The sequence below is a fragment of the Gallus gallus genome, chromosome 11 (assembly GCF_016699485.2).
Source record: "Gallus gallus isolate bGalGal1 chromosome 11, bGalGal1.mat.broiler.GRCg7b, whole genome shotgun sequence".
Taxonomy (NCBI): Eukaryota; Metazoa; Chordata; class Aves; order Galliformes; family Phasianidae; genus Gallus; species Gallus gallus.
The window spans coordinates 16,014,118-16,034,506 of NC_052542.1; the positions used below are offsets into that span (position 1 = coordinate 16,014,118).

A 20,389-nucleotide genomic window follows, 5' to 3' on the forward strand; every position below is an offset into this window, starting at 1 on the left:
GACTTTTGTAGCATAAAGAAAAGAGCAAATCCTGAACATTTCTGCCAATCTTCAGAGCTAACGGCACAAAATAAATAACAGATTTGTCCATAACAGCTAATATGGAAACGTTTTCTCACAGCTGCAGCTGGTTTAGTTCTGGTGATGAATTGCAAAATGTTCTTTTTAGGAGAGTGATTCTATATTTTAGTAACCATGTGACTCAGGGAATGTTTGCAGGGCCTGACGGGGAAAAAGGGGAAAAAAAGAACATCTCCTTAAATATAGGAGATAAAAATCCTGCTGATGTGGCGACTTCCTTATCATTCATAAGCGTATATTTTCTAGGGAAATTTCCATAGCAAAATGTAGCACTAAACTTATTTCTGTTTTTAACTTGCTATCAAATAAAGAAGTTTTAAACATGTCTTAAAATGGGGTACACCGGGAAATATCACCTTAGGATGAAAGTAACATTCCAGGCTAATATTACTGAGGGATTATCAAAAGAACAAAGTTTCATGTGTTTTAAAGGTGGAGTCAAATAACCTCAGAGCAGAGGTGGAACGCTCAGCTCTAAAATGCTGAATACTTCCTACTGTGGGAATCAGTCTGTATGAAGATGGATTTTCCTTCCTTCTGGGTAGATGTTTATCTTACTGTCAGCGCAGTAACACTCATTACTCAGCTATTCTAAAGCAGGAGCCTGAGCCTTACTGCTCAGTGAACCCGCTTCATTCCCAGAACTTTATCTATGCTGGAAAAACAAGAGGAGGAAGAGGTGTGTAAAAGGTGCACTACACAGCAGAGCAGAGAGGACGTGGTAACGTGGGTTGGACACAAAGGAATCGTGTTCAGCTGACATACTGAGTCAGCATCTAATTCTAGCAGCTGTTGTGTTTATTTCTAATTTGGTAGTCCTGTTAGCACAGAGGCTAATCTACTCCAACATTATTGACTTATTTAATGAAGTAATTAGAAACCACATGTGTGCATTTAGTACTGGCATGCTAAGGTGCCAATAATGGTCATTCAAACACGATGTTTACTGTGCTGTGTGTCTGTGAGCTGTGTGCTGATTTTTCCCGGTATTTATAATGTGGCAAGGTTCTAAATTGAAATAAAAATTTGGACATTAGTCTTTGCAAAAGGACCTCAGTCCAACATTAAAAGGACAAATTATTTTCTGCTAGTATTCACAGCATATAGAATATATTAACTACAGAAGGGATTCTATTATCCATCATATTCTATCACTGCCTGTTTTTAAAATGAGCACACATTGGTATCTTATTTCAGCTGTAGAGGCAGCTGAAGGCAAAACTCCTGGTGGTACTTTTTTCTTCCCTTTCCACTGATATCAGTGGAGAAGCTGTTGCTGGATACGCCAGGCACTGACTGCTGGTTATTACCCTTCAGGGCAGGGGACAAGTGGCACGGCGTTCTTCTGTTTAGTAAAAAGTTTGGGATTTCAGCCAGAAGTACAACCAGGAGCTTCATGGCTGGTGGTTCTTTATATAAATCCATCACATGTCTATCTTTTTTTTTTTTTCAGTAAATCACAAAAGCCTTCTTTATGTATAGGACAGTAATCATGAGAGAATTATTAGAAAATGGAGTCACTCCAGTGCAGAAAATAATGCAGTCATTTATTATATTCTTTTTGAACTTGATACTGTTACCCAATTAACTGAAGAGAAATGTAGCTAAGTATGAACTATGTTACATCTGCTCTAAACAGTCCCTATACATTCCCAAAATACTTTAAACAAGAGAGCACACTTGATGGACACAGTATTAATTTTATAGATAATAAAGTTTGACCTTTTATTGAGGGGAAATTTCATGGTAAAAAGAACTTTTTGGATTGAATATCCTAATTTGCTCTGTATTTTTGATTTCAGTAAAGGTCAAGGTAGTGTCTTTAGAATTTGAAAACTCTTTATTAAAGACTTGTGTGGACACAGAGCCTCTGGTCTATTAAAGAAGAAATTAAATAATGGTAGGAAATATCATGAAGCAGAGTTAACGCATTGAAGTGTCATGAACTGCGTTTAATCTGAGAATGAGCTCATAACGGGACGAAGTCAGGTTTATGCAAACTTGGTTTCATTCAACCCAATCAGGGGTTCTCAGGATTAAGAAAAGTGCCAACAATTGACATCTTATTTCCTTTATATTTATTTTATTTTCAAAAATGGAATTTTTATTTCCTTTATTCATCATTCTAATCACTAAAAACAATATCAGAAGTATAAAGTACAATTATTGAGAGTATCTGTATAAACCACACATAGGCAATAGATCACTTGAGTTTGAGATACCTGCTTGCATCACACACAGCAAATCAGACAGGTGATCTGTTGTGTAACTGTGTTGTGCAAATCCTATTATGTTCTGGAACATTTGAGATGACTCATAAAGCTTAATGCCCGTATGTTTTTAGCATGACAGCCTTTATTAGAAAGACTCTTGGAATTGTCCTTTTTCACCTGTATTCTGAGAGTATGAGTCACAATTTAGAGAGGAAAAAAAAAAAAAAGGAAGAGAAAATGTTTAAAACTTAAAAATATCTGGAAAATATGGCAAACTTCTATTTCTCCCTTTTCTTTAAGAGAGAAGAAGGAATAGTAATATAGATCCAAACAGTTTTCTCTGAAGTTCATGAACAGTATTACTGCAGAGGAGCACAATGCCCCCTTTGCTGTTCCAATTATATAAATTTTCCAGGTCTTTAGAAGAAAAACTTTTTGGTTACTTTTGTTTGCTTGATACATGAAAACCACCTGTGCAGGTCAGGTACTGCTGGTGAGAAATGTGGGAATGCCAATTTGCAGTCTTACTGACTCATTTAAATACTGATAACAACTCCAGTGTTCCCGTGACATCGTGGCAGGATACAGCCTGCACAAAGCCAGGCAGCAGTGCTCTCCCACTGAGACACAAACTCTGGTGCACTGCCAGTGAGTCAGCTTCTCCCCTGCTATCCTCATCACCAGGGATAAAAATTGGGAATCGAAGTACTTATGCTACGTTAAACGTAGAAGAGGGTACATGTCATTAAAAACATGTTATCTGTTCTGTACATTAAAGATACTCAGTTAAGGGCTCACAACTGATACAACTTGAATCACAGTAAGCACCATTTCTTACAGCCATAGTCCATGAGTGAAAACTGCCTTTATCCGAAAGTGTTTTGCTCTCCTTGTTGTCATCACCATCCCCAAATTGCTCTGGCCAGTGCAAGGATTTTGCTTCATGCTGTAGCCAGTTGTGTGTGTATAAATGAGGTGGCTGAGTCGTATTGCTTCAATTTCCCTATTGCACGTTGAAGGGAAAATGAGAAGGAGGTCAGTCAGGATCTACTTTTCACTTTTTTCCTTGTTTCCAAGGACCAGCTGAAATACTCTCCAACATTCATTGTGCAGTTCTTGATACTCCTAATCATTAGCAGGAAAAACTGTCATTCTGTACCATGTGTAATGAACAGAAACAGACAACAGCTAGGAAATAACTGAGTGACAAAGAGATGTGTCACCATTTGCAAATAGAATTCTTCCTTACATGTACCTAACCTGTCGTCTTGCTTCATGATGTACATAATTAAATTACCACAGATTGATTCCACCTAAAACATGCTATTTTTGAAGAAATCAGGCAATTAGTTGCCATAGCAACCTAATTAAGCCAGTTTTATACCCCTTATCTTAATTGCTGTATTAATTGAGAAGAGAAAAATAAATGGAATACTTATCCTTTTCTTGCCATTTTAAATTTCAGCAAAATATGAATTGCACACAAAATATTGTTTTAATTTGTCATCACAGCCTCGTGATTAGAAAAAGAAATCAGAATGCTGAAAACAGTATTTAAGACGGATGGCATATGTCAGTAGCAGTTTGATATGCTGAAAGAGCTGTGCTCTTTTGAAATGTAATTACTCAAAAATAGGATCTGCATATATTATCTGAGTGCATGAATGAAGCATTGCAACTTTTGGAAACTATTTTATACATTCTGGGGAAAAAAAATTGATATGTCAGTGAGTGTTTTTAAAACGGGGAATTTCAACTTCATGGGAAATTTGGGACCTCCTTCATAGAAAATGTCAGTATGTGGTATTTATAAGGGCAGACTTCAAATATGTCAGACTCTGAGCACCACACCCAAATCCCAATATTTTCCCACTCTATTGGTTCCTTTTACTTTTCTTGAACTGTTAATGGAGTTCAGCTGGAACACAGAATGTAACAGAGCTGAATGGGATTTATGCCTGCAGTGAGAGCACCAGCTGCCAAATCACCTCACATGCACACATTGTCTGATGAGAAGAGCAGCGTATGAAGGTAGAAAAGAAACAGGAGGGAGGAGACTCTGAAATTTCAGTTTAGATTTTCATGGCAGTATCATTAGAGATCATGAAGCATTATTTCCCACAGCCTATATTTGTAGTGTGATCACTTAAAGAGAGAGCCTGAAACACAGCCTGACTGCATCCTGCACAGCCTGGCTTTGGGAATTTCTGAAATACTCCTTTCATTCTTTGTTCTCCTCCTCTCTTGCTCCATTAAATTGAAGAAAGGCGCTTCTCCTTTAGGCAAATGTGAAACTGAAAGTAAAGAAATTGGTAAAATAAATAAATAAATCTACATCCAAGTGGAGATCTTAGGAAGTCTGACATTTTACAGTTAGTTACACAGGAGTAAAATGAAGGGAATCTGTAGATACCATTGCAAATATTCACAATGACCTTCATATGATCACGATTCAGACATGGTTTATGAAAGTTGAAAGTGAAAAGGCTTTATTCATGATGGGGCATGGAATTGTGCCAGAAATTAGAGAACTCAAAGGCTTCTCAAAGGCTGTTTTTAGGCTCAAACATGAAGAAAAATTGTTCCTACTGTAATTGATCAAACAGTTCATTCCACCTCCTCAGTCTGTATCTGTGCAACTGTTAGCCCAGAGAAAAGTCTCAGCAGGCTAAAGAAGCTGGAATGGAGCTTTGTGGGTTACACAAATGATAGCACAACTGGAGTAGAAACCGCTGCTAAATGGTAGACCATAAATATTCTAGTAAAATTGAGAGCAAATGAATTTCCACTGTCAGTCTGAGAAGAAATCTATATGGCAGTGATACCCTTCGTGTCTGACAGAGGACAAACTGCTTGCTCGAGGAATTAAATGGCCTTGTAATTTTTGCATCATGGCATAGAAGGACATAGATAACATGTATTAATTTGATGGTGCTGGGAGCTTAATTTAATAAGAGGAATTGAGTGCAGAAGTTTTCTTACCATTCATAATGAGCACATGAAAAGTGACAGTTCATGCTCCATTCCTTCTAAAAGCTGTTCTAGCTTCTAGCAGTACTGTGGCTTAAATCTGTGTAGCTGATGGATTCCTTAAATTGGTTGCATTTTCTTTGGAAATTTAATCTTTTTAAGTATAATAATTGAAATTAAATTCTCTTTTCCTAAATATTTTTAAGTATAAATTGTACTGCAAAGGCACTTACACTTAAATATTCCTTTGTGGCAATGACCAAGATACAAAACATTAGTGTTTTAAATACAGAATATTTCACATCTCTAACTTTTCATGCCATTGGGTGAACTTCCTAAACTGTAGTGAACACAGCAGTCACATATCTTCGTGTTTTCAGGTCTGTGTCTGGGGCTTTTCTTGTTAGTTAATTACCAATCCTGTGTTCCTTCGCTGTGCCACTAAACAAATCATGTTATTTACAAGTAAATTGACTTTCATCTAATTTAGTCAAAGCTAAGTTTCACAGTGCATGTGGAAAAGTGGTTTTTTTTTTAATACTTCCTTCTTCCTTGTGCAACTTGTTCTCGTTTAGATCAAGTCCAGTTTGGTGTCAAAAGAGAAAAACTGGAAAAGGAAAGGTGCAAGAGAAAGACTAAGTCTTCATGACTTTTTTTTCTTCTTTCTGATGCATGTAAACAGCGCTTTCCATCTTGAGAATCATCAGCCAATTTAGAGCAATATTTATCAGTAGTTTCTGGGAGCACATACTGGCAACTTAGTGTAGATGGATGCCCACATTTATCTACTGCGTGTCCAGCAGTAGCAGCAGTCTGGCATGGCCCAGGTGCTGAGGCAGCGGTATATTCCCTGAACCTTCCTTAGCATCAAGTGAAACAACTGTATGACGTCAAAATGGTCCAAGGAAAGTCACCATTTTGAGCCAACTTTCAAGTCAATTATTTGATGCTACATAGTTCTTAGCATCTTCACTAACCATTTGAATGATCTCACAGATACGTCTCCGTAAAGTGTGGTGAGACATTTAAACATGACTGTGGACTTCATTAATGCAGTATGCAATCTTTTATGACACTAACTGTAGGAAGATGTGGTAGAAACACAGGTGTCTACACAGGGCCATAAAATAGGATGCTCTGCAGGCAACCTGCAGTCTCTTTCCTGAGTTTTCCTTTGGATAACCCCAAAATGAAGTCCTTGACTCTCACTTTTAATAGTATTTGGTTTCAGGTGTATCTAGCATAGTAAAGAAAGTCTCACCTTTTTGTGGTGTTAGCAGACTCTGTATTTCTGCTCTCGCTTAAAATACATGCAAGTAGTTGGTATTGAAAGGTACACTGATAAAGAATTTCTTAATTCAGTTTCAAATCAGTATGAATACTCGTTTTAATTTCATGAAGCACAGCTTGGCTGTATTAGAAACCTATGCTCAGCATCACATTTCTGTTTAGAAACTAAGAAGGGGAACTTGAAATGGCTCTGCATGTCCATAAAAATGTTATGCTCAGATTAAATGCATCATCAGCCCTTCAACCACAACTGCTTGTTAGACATGCCATTTTATGCAAATCTTGATACTTAAGAGAAATGTCATCTTAATCCATGGTCATCATTGTCCATAATTGGTATCTTTTAGGAATCTGCCTGCCTGATTTGCAGTCTCATTTGAGTAGTTAGATGTCTAAATGCCATCGTTGTTCCTGTGGGAACTTTCTGGAGCAAAACTGAAGATCAGTTTTCAAACTTCTTGGCCAGGTTGTTCTTCAGAGTGCTTATAATTTAGGACATTACTAATAATATGATTCTGTACAGCTCTTCGTTATAATACAAGTACACAGAATTATAGAAGTGTAGCATTTCTTTTGATAGTTTTTTTTTTTTTTAATAAAGGTAGCAATATGGTGATTTATGCTGGTATTACTGAAATCCAGTTTAACATCCACATCTTCTGGTAACAGTCTTTTGCATTACAGATTCTAGGTCACAGACAATAGATCCTATCATATCCTATGCTGGTCTCTAACTCTTGAAATAGAACTACTTTTATGTTAGTCTATTTTTTCCTTGTTGCATCTTACAACATCACCAGCTACTGCCTAACCGAAGACTGCTATCAGATTTTTATGTGGTCTAATGCTAGGAGGTGAAGATGTTAACATCCCTGATGCAATTCAGATAAGTGTAACACAAATTTCCACTTGTGTCACAATCTAAGATGAATTTGTACATTTTTAGTGTTACCAATGAAACTTTCAGTCCCACAGACCTTAACAAACTTGGAAGCTCTTACATCACCATCTGAAGTTTACTCATTAGGGATCTCATTTTTGACCTAGATTATTAAAATCAGGATTCAATGGCAAGTGCTGACTTTCAGTGTGAAATTAGTTGTCCTTCAGTCCATTTTAGCAGCTTTTACATGTGAGTAATGAGTAATGCAATGACATCTCATATGTATGCTGTAGTCCATCCACAGCTATTCCACTTGTGGAATGCACAGCAGGAGTTTGAAATTTTCTGTTCCATATGACCTAAAAGTTCCAAGTATTTATTTTCATCAGGAATGACCAGTTCAGTGACAAAATGGGAACCAAGCTCTTCTGAAAAGATACTCCCAAGGGGTACTGGACCGAGCCCTTTATGTCTTGGTTTAAGCATTAATTCTCTTTTCAGCTGCAAAGTTTTACAATGAGAATTAGCTCTATTTCAGGATTAAAATACAGTAAAGAAATCTTTCATTTCAAAACTAGAGCTGTCTGGAGATCATGGGATTTTGGAGTGTTTCTTATTTCAAAAGCGTAATACTGTCACATTTGTAAAAGTCATATATTCCCAGTGGACGTACTGTGACCATATTTCCTTGATTCCTTTTTTTTGTTGCATTTTTTATGACGTGTGTTAACAAGCGTCAGCTTACGACCTTGACATTTGCTTATTTTTCTTTTGGAAGCCTTCATAAATCACCAAAAGATTTTGTTTAAATCATTAGAAATAAAGCAGCCAGAGAATAAGTCATTGAAATGGACAGAAGCAATTTCCTTCCTCCCTATTTGTGCGGAATAGTTGACTGGCCCATGAGCCATATGAAGATAGGGAAACATTAATGTGGCAGAGAAAATGCAGTCATATCTGCATTTGACAAAATAACAGTACATTCATAATGCTGTTGGCTTCTTAATTTCAAAAGGCAGATTTTAATATTACTGACTTCAGAGGAAGATAAGAAGGGCAGTGCATACGACATTATCAGTCCAGTGTGGAAATAATGCATTCAAAATTAAAGACAGCAGTTTAATTAAGTGCATGAAAGGCTGGCTTTTATGATCATATTTCAAATACTCGAATGTCTTTTCATCCATTCTGCTGTATGACTTTACTTAATAATATATCAAGAACAAAAAATGTATTGGAGCCTTTCTGCAAATTCAATTAGTCCAATAAAAAGTGAAAAATAATTTCTTTTTCATTAAAAAGAACTCAACCCTAACCCTTCTGATGACAAAGTGAGAGATGAGTGAGAGGGAAAGCTGAAGAACTATGAAAATTCTGCCTTTGTTATGCATTTATGTGTGCATGAAACAGATGAAGTGTCACCATTAGTATAATTTGTTATTGAAAGGACTAATTGCATTCTGTTACAGTTAGTCGTTTATCAGATCCAGACCACGAGGTATTTACTTCTCCCTTAGGATGCACTCTCAGTGCAAGAGTAATTCTGTAGTTCATTGGGTTGCACGCAGAAGTGCTAAACGTCAGACTACCATGACACACTGCACTGGTGCTTTACAGGTTAAGTACAACCTCTTCAATTCTTTCTACCTGCTGAGGGTTTACAGCTGTGGGAAGTGCAGAGATCATAGATGGTGTGTTCTAAGCTAGTAAAATGAGCATCCTAAAATGACCCTTCAGTAAGAGCAGCATTTCAAATAGGAAATTATTAGATATGGTAAGCAATGCAGGAAGAAATGTGCATTTAGAAAAAATTGAGATCTGACAAAATGATCTGTAATATGATACTGAGCTTTAGAGTGAAAGCAGTAGTTACTGGCTCAGCCATGGCACACACCTGTAGTGGCTGAAAGCTATTACTACTTGTCAGATCCTCTCTGACCTCCCTGAAATGAGGTGCTAGCATCAGTCTGGCTCCCAGTGGGCAGCTGTCCTCTTTGCAAATGCTGCCAGTGCCACAGCTGGTTTGCCAGTCATGGCCTCAGCATGCATTCCTGTAGTGTATCATGGTGAGTAAAGAGCAGCCTCACCTCTGAAGCTGGTTCCTACAGGTCATGGCTGAGACAGACTGGCAGATGATTTGAGAAAGCTTGAAACTCCCCCACTAACACAGCTGGGTGGCTCAGGGTAAATAAAATATCACCTTTTCTAGAGTTGCATGCTGATAGGTTTTACTTCTGCTAATGTAATTAAATGGGGGCCTAGGTAAGGGTTACTGAGGAACAATCTGCTCCTGTTCTACTTATGAGTTCCACTATACAAATTGACTCTGCTCTGCTGTCATTTTTCCACCTGTTTGTCTCATCTTTAGTTCTTTTAATACCACACTGTCTATGCAGGGGATATTTCCCACTATGATTCTCTCAGTATGCATTTATGAACAGATTGTTCCAGATATCTATTCATATCCTAATCTCATTCTGACTTCAAAATACTCTTCTTAGAATAATTGTCCATACTGTGGAGAAACAGACAGACTGCATTTTGAAAATATAGCAACATTTTACAACAGTAACTCTTTTAAAAGCTCTTTTAAAAGCAATAATTCTCATGTAACAGAAGAAAGATGTATAAAAATTGTCTTCCTCGGCATCCATGCAGGTACAGATACGATAAATGTTTATGGAAGGATGATTTAATAAACTCTTGTTTGTTCTTCATATAGGTAACCCTCCTGCTACAGGTACAGGAACTTTACACATCACCTTGGAGGACGTCAATGACAATGTCCCCTCCCTTTACCCAACACTGGCAAAAGTCTGTGATGATGCTAAAGATCTCAGAGTAGTGGTACTAGGAGCATCAGACAAAGACCTCCATCCCAACACAGATCCATTTAAATTTGAACTGAGTAAGCAATCTGGTCCAGAAAAGTTATGGAGAATCAACAAGCTTAACAGTAAGTACTTCTATTTTTCATGCGTTTATTCCTCCTGCCTCTGCATCCCACTGTACTCACACTGGGGTTGTCTGTTACAGCAGAATTCAATAGCAGGAATGCACAGATGCTACAGATGCAGCTGAGGATGCACTTTGCTTCCACTGTTGCAATAGCACACTACTTACGTTGAGCTTCTTGTCCACCAGGACCCCCAGGTTCCTTTCAGTGAGGCTGCTCCCTAATCTTTTAGCATTTCATTTCATATTCTGCTTAGAAGGAAGTAAAGATGGATGTGACATCTGTACCTGCCTCAAGGATATCGTGGACAGTGTGGAGTCATTTCCTTTGCTATTTTCCTGTTCTGCAATTATCCAGCCAATACTCTTTTAAACCTCCTAAAAGAGCATGCTCACCTGGGCAGCAGATCTGTGGATCTGGAGGTGTATTACTTACCTTCACTACCTTTTCAGTCAAACTGGGGAAGCAATTAAACAGCTTCCCCTGTGCTTCCTTCCAAGAAGGGATTTTTCCTTTGGCAAATAGATAAATTCTTCCCTCTCATGTTGCTTTGGGCATGACATGCCTTAGCATTTCATTAGTATATTTGTTTCCACAGTAATTTCTGCCAATAATCTGCAGACTAAATAATGTATTTAAACAAAAGGGACTCTTGAAAGTCCTTCTTTTGATGGGGCTTGGAATATATTTGCAGTGAGTTCTAAACCCCTGAAAGAATTTCTGTAGCTGCCTGTTCTTACTTCCCATGCAATTCAATTCCCTAATCTTTCCTTAGAGTACACTCATTTTCCTCTTCATCTCCATGAGTAACTGTGGCATGTCTGGTATTGTTTACAACTGTTTCTTCCTATCTAAATGACCACTGTTTGGCTGTTCCTCACCTCCTTATCCTTTGCAGATACTCATGCCCAGGTTGTCCTGCTTCAAAACCTGAAAAAGGCCAATTACAACATCCCAATCTCAGTGACAGATTCTGGAAAACCACCTCTGACTAACAACACAGAACTGAAATTACAAGTGTGTTCCTGCAAGAAATCCAGAATGGACTGCAGTGCAAGTGATGCCCTTCATATCAGCATGACTCTTATCCTTCTTTCACTCTTCAGTTTATTTTGTAAGTCTTTTCCTTAAGTGTAAGCAATGAATGTTATTTATCTGCTTGCTTTTGCACTATAAGAAACCTTACCAAGAGAGAAGTTAACTTTATTTTTTCCCTGCGGTAGATGCTATACAGAAGTAGGAGGGGAGGGATTTTTCACAGTCAAAAAATAGCAACAAATGCCGGGTTGTCAAATTAAGAAATAGAAGCAATAATTCTAGGAAGAATCAAAGAGAATTAAAGCTAGCATATGATAAACTAAGAAGTACCAGCTGTAGTAACAGATTTCTGAGATGCTTTCTTTCATCTCTCCCCACTTGAATTCAATTCAAAAGCAGAAACTGAAGATTAAAAGGTGTTCTTGTAACAATAACTGTTCTGGGTCACCATGAAAATGAGTACTGTCTGCTTCAATCTATTTGTCCGTAAAGTGCGCGAGCAATTGGAACATAAGGAACTTACTGAAGATTCTGGGTTTAGAGACACTCAAACTGATAACCAGAATAGCAGGTCTGTGTTGAGGGAGAGAGAACTGATGCATAAAGGAAGCTTCTGCTGCTTTAGAGAAAGCTTTCTAAAAGTCTTATGAAATTCCTAATCTGAATTAGGAGTTTAAAAAAAAAAAAAAGCCCCAAATGACTGAAGAGTAGGAATTGAAACTACAGACTTGTAACATCCAACCTAGATGTATCCCTGCGTTGCTTTGTAACAGTTTCCAGCAAGTTTTTAATGCACTTTTATTTTGAGTTCCTTAACTGCTGAAAAAGAATTGCTGTATCCTATAGCTATGGTAGAAGATGTATTATTCAAGGACTATTACCATCACATCATGTTAGTAAAATGCATTGTATGGTGAATTAACTCCCAAGCCATGGTGAAAGCCCTTATATTCTTGATGAAGTACAGTCTACCGTTAGACAGAGGCCAAGACAGTTTAGACATCTGAGGCTTTGTACGTGCTTGATTACATATCTTCTCAGGTGTTCTTTTAACCTATAGTATATTACTTTTATCCCAGAAGGTTAGCATGAAGGTTATTGTGAGAGAACTAGCTCATGTTCATGATGCTCTCTGAAGATGAAAAGGACTATATAAATGCTAAGTGAAAATTCCCATTCTTTGTTCTAATCAGCAACATCTGGCTTTGGTTCAGTTATTCTGGGTTTAGTCAACTAGAAACAAATGCAGACTTCAGCTGTTAGAAGTAATATGTTAGAAATATGTGACAGTACATGACAGCATTGCATCAGTGATATAAAGATGCAGCCCACTGCTTCAAATACATTCTCATTACCTCTTCATAAATGTTGCTGTTGCAGTACTAAACATGACTTACATCACTGGGCTAACATTCCTGGCTGTGATTTGTACTTGAACTTTAGTTACATTATTGCATCTGCTCAAACTATAAGGTAGAGAAAAGCATTTTGCTTTTGGAAGTATTCATGTTGCTGTTTTTTAGCCCTCAGTTATACTGAGCAATTAAAAAGCAGTTCCAGGTTTTGTATAATGCTTCTTGAGCTGCTCTTTTTGACTACAGATCTTCTCCAGCTGAACTGTGGGCAGAATGTTGGCCCCTACAATCTGAATGGTGCACGGTGCTCAGACTGATGGAGGGACTCCCCCTCCTACTGTAAAAGAATAAGTAGCACTTAATTGTCTTGACATGTGTGCACTGTTTCCTAGTGCACTGAGCCTTTTCACAACCTTAAAGTTGTAATTTTTGCACTATATAGTTGTGTGTTCTGGGTTCATCCAGTTATACAGAGAGGCTGGTACTCCATGTCTGGTACAGTCATCTTTTCATGCTTGTGCAAAGACAGCAAGCAATAGTAATTATTTTTCTCAGGTATAGACGACTACATGGAGACACGAAAGAATGGTGTCAGGAGCCAGTTTAAATAATGTGGGTCTGTATTTGAACTTCTATAAAATGTGCTGATATCACTGCATTTCAAATTCATTTTCAGACACAGTTCTTTTATAGCTGTGATTAGTTCCATCACAATGTTTTGTCTAGTCCAAATATTTATCAGAGTAATCAAAGATTACGATGCCATAAAAACAAAAAGAACTCTAGTGCTTATTGAACAGATGAAATATCCTATTTCTAGTGGTAAGTTATGGGTTTAATTTTTGCAAAAGCCCTTACGAGGCTCAGTTTGCTCCCAGTGTTTATCTTTTATGAGGCTCTTGTTCCTAGGAGGTAAATCCTTCAGTCAAACGAACTTTGTTATTCATGCCAAAGTATGTCTTTTTGTATTTGACATCTGGCGTGAGGATAGATAGCCCTATGAAAGAGCTGTTCATGGTGGAAGTGCCCTGCACAAATCTCCTCCCTATACAAAACATATTGGTATTATCATTTAAATGGTACAGTTATTATCTACACTTGGAATATGTGCTTCTTTTTGTAAGTCACAGAAGAAGACATATGTGGCAGATTTCTGAAGTAACTGAGCACAGAACTGAAGAGCCTGATTAAAACTGTAATGCATGCAAAAAGTACCACCTATTCTGTAGCCGCCTACAGTGTTCAGTATACCGAAGGATAATGAGATACAGACTACAGAGTTGCCCAGAAGCCCTTGGAAAGGTAGATATACTTCAAACAAGAAAAGCTTAGGAGCTCTTCTCAGTCCAGATCAGAAATGCAGGATACTGAAGTATATGGGCAATGTATGTTATTGCTTTGTTCTGGAATAACAAGATGTTTGGCAGTATTAGAAGATGGCAGCTACAGAGTTGATTGGGGGGGGGGGGGGGGGAGCATCTTTTGAAATTGTGTACTTACACTAACTTAGTATTTCTGGGAGTTGCTGAACTGAAGCTGGCAAGGCATCTTACTGGCAGATACAGGGCTGTCCAAAGTTATAACAGTTAATGCTAATAAATATTGGAAAGAATATTAAATCTCATGTCATTACTGCAGGCGCTGTGTTTCAAACATGACTTAGCGTAACAGCATCTTGTCCTCTGTCAGCTTTTCCTAGCTGCAGCTGCAGATAAGATGGCACCAATTTGTTGCAGATGATACAATTTAGAATTTTAGTAATTCAGAGTGAGGAAAAAGCACAGTGAGCCCTATCTGTTCTTCCTAGTGAAAGAGAAGGACTACATAAATCAGTTAGTTGAGGAGGATGAGTTGGAGAAAAAGAAGGTATGTTTTTGAGCAGGTCTGGTGCTGGGTCTGAGACTGTCCATGTTGTTCCTTACTGCTGCTGTACTGTCTCAGTTGTTGGTTTGGTTGGTTGGTTGTTTTTAATGTGCAGTGTTTTTGTTCGGTTTTTGTAATCAGACCGATGGACTACAAAGGTATAAGTTAGCTTGAACATAATAAGGTGAGAGGCTGGGGGGGAAGTACTGCTATGAAGAAATTAGATGAGCTGCAAGTCTGCATTGGAATTAATTTGCTAAATTGAGGGTGAAAGGCCTCAGGTGTGCTGAAAAACAGGAGACTTGCACAGATGTCAGTGCTGTGATTGCAGAGATGCCTTAAAGACACTCCTGAATTTAACTAACTTACTATTAATTGCCCTAACTTTTCCTCTTTTAATGCTTGTCCTTCCTTACCATAGTATTTTTCTGATTTGAAGAATACAGCGGAAGTGTCTACAGACAAAATGTTTGGTTTTTCTTCCTTGAAAGTCAGGTGTGGTATTAAGTCAGTCATTACAAACATTTAAATGGTATTTTAGCAGAGTTGAATTTTTCTGAATGTACAGCTAGAACTGCAGTGTTCTCTTTCAGTTAGTTCATTTTTCAAAGTAATAGAAGCACCATCGGTACCTCTTGTACATCCTTTGTTATTTTATGCAGGAACATCAAGTGTTTCAAGACTGAAGCAATGCATTCTTGAATGGCATGAGACTAAGACAAAGCAAAGTTTCAAATGGAAAAGACTTCTAAGATCACAGATCTTTTGATTATCAGTCTAGTTTGGTTACCTGCAGATTCACTTTTCAGCCTATACCATGTGTTACTTGGCGAGTTCTAAACAATCATGTAACGCAACTAATTCTTTCAGAGCAGGACCTCCACCTCTCTCCCAAAAAATAAAAGAAAATAATTTCCATTGCACATACTGCATATATCACATGGGTACATAAAGTAGTAGCTAATTAATGCTGACAGTGAGTTCCAGGGTTATGGAGCAGGGGAAGGATGGTTTGAGGGTTAAGGGAGCATAGTCTGTCTTGATAGGAGTCTCACTTGTAACACAGACATCTGTGCCCAGTCTTCTAATTTCTCTGCAGGTGTACTGGGCTTTGGGAGCCCACCTGAAGTTAATGGGGCTTGAAATGGCACAGAAGTCCATATGTACATATATAATTGGAGAGAGGATGTTTATATACCTACTCATGTAGATATGACAAATAGAAATACCTTCAAATTATACATAAACATATTTAAAATGTACTTAATGAGATTAAATTCTACTGAGTCAATTAGGTGGGAAATGGTGTTTTATGCATATTTCAAACCATTCAATCATGTTCTAGAAGTATAGCTTTGGAAAAAAAACACTACACTTTAGAAGCTGTGTGTTTGGAATGTAGAACAGGAAAATATTACCAGCAAATACAGCTACTTCACTAAAAGCTGTAATGTTGATCCTGATGGTCATTCTGTAGACATGAAATGAACATTTAAAGAGATTAGTTTGATAGACCATTCAGTGGCATGAATTCAAATGAACATTTTATGTTTTCATTTTCTCAGTAGTAACCATTGATATATTATAATAGTTTGTGTTTCTTTTCAGAAGAGCTTCTTAACATCAGCTAAATACTGTTCTGGAGTGGACTATGACTAAAAACTAGAGCTGAACAGATACCCACTTCAAATATTTTTCTCTGTCTACAACGGCAGCTACACTTTCTGTTGTTTTTTTTATTTCTTTTAACTATCATCTGCTTCCTTTGATATTTCCCTACCTCTCCACATCCCAACACCTCACATACTATTCACTTGTATATGAGACTGAAGATCTGATTGTGCCTAAAGGTTAGATGGTGCTGCTTTTGCTCCTCATTAATGTCTGGAGTATTTCAGACCTACATCTTAAAACCCTATCTTACCCACACTCACGAAGTCTGTATATCACTGGTCAGTATTCACACTTGTCAAACTTACAAATTCCTCTTCAAAATTTTTGAAATAAAGCCTGGTAAATTTCAGTGTAGCCAAATTTGACAGTTCTCCTTTCATTTCTTCTCTTCCATGGCTTCAAAGCATACTATTTTCCACTCATAATTATTCTTACTTAATAAGAGTTTCTTTTAGATGATTCTTTCAGTATTTCAAGCTGGGATTAGGGTACACCTGCAGATCTGAACGTGTCTGGACTACTTAGGTTCATGTTTAACTTCGTAAAAAATGATAGTGAACTAACCTGTGCTGCTGTGGATGTTGAGATCTGACTGCCTAAACAGTTACACGTTGCCTTAAAAGGCTGCCTAGGTGGAGATTTTTTTATGCATTTCATTTTCAGCATACACATGAAAAATCAGATTTGTTCAACATTACTATTTCAAAACTGTACTTACTCATTTCACTTGCTGCATATTTTCAACTGTTCAGCTAAATTTATCAGATTGGAGCATCAGAAAATGTATTTCCAGACTGCAGGTAATCACCTCTCTACTTCCTTTGTTTTCAAGGAACTGGCAAAGAAAGGAAGTTTCTTTGCTATTGGTCAAGCAAAGGTGACATTGTTCAGACAAAGCATCCAGCTAAAATTCATACCAATTTAAAAAAAGAAAAGAAAAAACCCATCAACAATGTCTTAGCTGCTTTGTCACAGAATTTACTTCACCACCACCCCCAATAAGGTGCATGATATCCATGACAAATAGGAATTGTGTAAAATAAACATAGTTCTGTGCTGCACAATACAGGCTTCTAGAACTTCCAAGCAAACCTAACTAGCCTTTCAGTTAATGAACTTTTCTCTCAGATAGATAAATGTGTATTAGTACTACACATGCACATACATTTTGTGTGTCATCAGGGCAACCCAGTGCAAAGATAGTGTGTGTGACTACATGACAAGGAGAAGCAGAAACAAGGATTCAGCAGTGAGCAAGGCTCATGTGAGAAGGTACAAGACTAAGACTGCTTTGGTGTAGAATCAGTGCTGTCCCTGATCTGCCAGTATAGTCTCATTATTAGTTAGTAGCATGTGAGACACTCCTGGAAATATCAGCTGCTGATGTCAAACAACTACTATTTGAAAATGACTTCTGCCTGAGCAACCTTTTCCCTTGTGCAAGCTGTTTAGTTGGGACTGGCATGTTTTTCCCAGTCTTGCCCATTTTGGCTAATTGCATGGCACATACCTGAAGTTCAATACTGACATTTATATACAAGCGCCTACCGGAGCTTTGAACAGAATTACAAGATATTCATTCCACAAACACAGCACTAATACATACAGTGTTTTTCCTATCATTAGGAATTTTGGAATCATCTCTTATGATGTCTGATGTTACAAGTGCAAGTTTTCAGGATAAACGCATTTAGTTTGTAAAAAGGTCTGTAAACAAATTTGCTCTAACCACAAGCACACCTAATATGAAAAATGGATTTCTTAATTGTTCGAGTAAGATTGTAGGTTATCTGAGGACAGTGCTTTCAGCCTCTCTAATTCAATGAAATTTGGGATGAAAAGATCCCCGTCTTTCTCTCAGAAGACAATTTCCAGGAAGTCACAACCAGTGACCACTGGAACTTGGCACTTCCATCAGCATACAGTCACTGTGCTGGACCTCAGAAGAGGCCACAGGTGAATGTAACTTCTTAATAATTACTTTACAGAAATGTACAGTATATTATACTTTAACAGCATGCGGTGCAAACACTGACACTACCGGTGTTGAAATTTACCTATGTCAAATCAACCAGTGATGTACATGAAAACCATTTCTGTTTTTCTAAGTTCTACATGAAAGCTATATTAATAAACTGTGTATGTAATTAATGCCCTTTTATAGATGCTAAAGTCAGGAAAGAAGTACCTGAATGTTGATTAACTGCCTCATCAGAAACATGGTCCTGATCTCTTCTACCATTTTTCCATTACCCCTTTAACATTACTGAGGTTTCGATAAAGTCCATGATGTAATGCAGACTTCTAATTAAGCAAAGATTAATGTAATATTTCTGATGAGAAGGTAATTAAAGGAAATCTAAAGAAATGGAGCATGCCTGAGTTGAACTCCAGACTCCAGCTGTGTTAACTTTCTTCACTGTGCTAAATGAAAATTAAAGGATGAATACATCTTGGGTAAAGTTCACTCCTTCACAGAGGGTCACCATGAAACTTAACTGCTTTTAATTTTTATAAGGTTTAAACTGCAATTTAAGAAGCATAGTCTGTGTAATGGGAAAGGTGGATGGAAGTGATAATCTGGACTCATGAGGTACACATCTTTCAAAGTCTTCAGATTAATCAATTGTCTTTTTTTTTTCATACAGATCAGCATAAGGGATAAACCTTACATTAGTCCACTGTGGAGTAGACAGGTGGCTACAGTAATTGAAGAAATCAATATTATAGGCACTTACCTTGTATTAGTTGACTTGTTCCTCTTTCAATTTTCAAAGCAATTCAGTATCTGAAACCCCATGACAAGATGATTCAAGATCTCAGTCCTGTGAAGTCTGCCACCAACTTCAACTCTTTTAACCTTTCAAACACAGTCTACATCAAGTGACTTTAGTAGGAGTAAAAAGGGTATTTTTTTCCATCTTAGGTATCTACATCATGAATCTCCCTACTCCAAACTGCATACTTAGACCTATATTCCTATAGCACTATTATACTCCATCAACATGTCTATTTCTTGTTGGTATTTTTGTGACCAACAAAGCAAGCATGGTCTTCCAGTGCTAAAATATTAATGCCACCAAACACCATTCATTCATGATAATAAGCAATGCTTTCTTACCTGAGACATGTTAACTATAACGGTAATAATTCAGACAGCATGCACAAAACTGAAGATTTCATCATTTCCTCACTATTTGGCTGTTATCTTAAAAGGAACATAGCTGAATGTTTCAGGTGTAGAATAGGTAGAGCAGAGACCTGTGAGATTAAAAATGGGCACAATCACATTAGAGACTTCAGTGAGAGTGATTTCTAGGGAAAGTAAGTTCTATATAGTTATGTTAGCTTTATGCTGCTTGTGCATTCCCCAGGTACTCTTAAGGCAGAGGAGGTTGGCTGTTGGCAATCTGAGAACATGATGCATGTGCCATCTTTCTGGCATTCATGTCTGCAGCTGTACACTGCAAATCACTTGTTATTTTTAATGAGATTTCTGTCTACCTACAACACGTGACATGTAATTATTCTTGCGAACAACTACAGATACACTGATGTTATTTACATATGATACTAATAAAATAGTTACTAAGCATAATGATCATTAGTGTACAGATCCAAACCTGCCAGGTATGGGCTTACCAGGACATAAAGTCCATAAAAGAGCTAGTTAGCATAGATTAACAAACATACTCCTTGCACAAAATATTTGCACATTTTATGCTCATAGTATTCCTTAAATACCAACATCCTTTATGTGCTCTTGCCAGCTACAAGCTGTAAATCATGTGTAGTATAAAATAGACAAGAAAAAAAGAAAAAAATGTTGAAGTCTGTGAGTAAACAGTCGAAGCCTATAGCCTTTAGATTGGCTGTTTAGATACGAGACTCAAGAACTAACATTAATAATTTGGCAGCCTTTATATATTTCTAGAACTTTCATTTCATTTCTCATCAATTAGCAAAATAAAGAAAAAAGCAAACAATAAACCTTTCCTATACAGAAAACAATGATGAATGCTGGCAATCCAGCTGGGCAAATAAAGTGATTTTAAATATGGACCAG

At 37.4% G+C, this 20,389-nt stretch overlaps 2 protein-coding genes across 34 annotated transcripts in view; one reads left to right on the forward strand and one right to left on the reverse strand.

Annotated features, from left to right (window-relative positions):
- The window catches only part of CDH13 (cadherin 13), a 432,936-nt gene that overhangs the window by 402,619 nt on the left and 9,928 nt on the right, over positions 1-20,389 (forward strand). For 4 of the 7 annotated variants that reach the window (NM_001396286.1, XM_046899390.1, XM_040707017.2 and 1 more), the window contains 2 exons: positions 10,160-10,393; positions 11,292-11,507. In NM_001396286.1, the coding sequence (NP_001383215.1) occupies positions 10,160-10,393; positions 11,292-11,507 (450 nt within the window). Of the gene's footprint in view, positions 1-10,159; positions 10,394-11,291; positions 18,786-20,389 lie in introns of those variants that run through there. The other 3 variants (XM_015292521.4, XM_040707016.2, NM_001001760.2) reach the window with 2 other exon arrangements.
- Positions 1-20,389, reverse strand: part of LOC112533251 — a 46,538-nt gene that overhangs the window by 4,169 nt on the left and 21,980 nt on the right. For 15 of the 27 annotated variants that reach the window (XR_006931264.1, XR_006931273.1, XR_006931272.1 and 12 more), the window contains 4 exons: positions 19,445-19,584; positions 19,062-19,111; positions 17,042-17,227; positions 1,608-16,120 (listed from right to left, as the gene is read on the reverse strand). The gene's annotated coding sequence lies outside the window, so the exon portion shown is untranslated. Of the gene's footprint in view, positions 1-1,607; positions 17,228-19,061; positions 19,585-20,389 lie in introns of those variants that run through there. The other 12 variants (XR_006931263.1, XR_006931259.1, XR_005863018.2 and 9 more) reach the window with 12 other exon arrangements.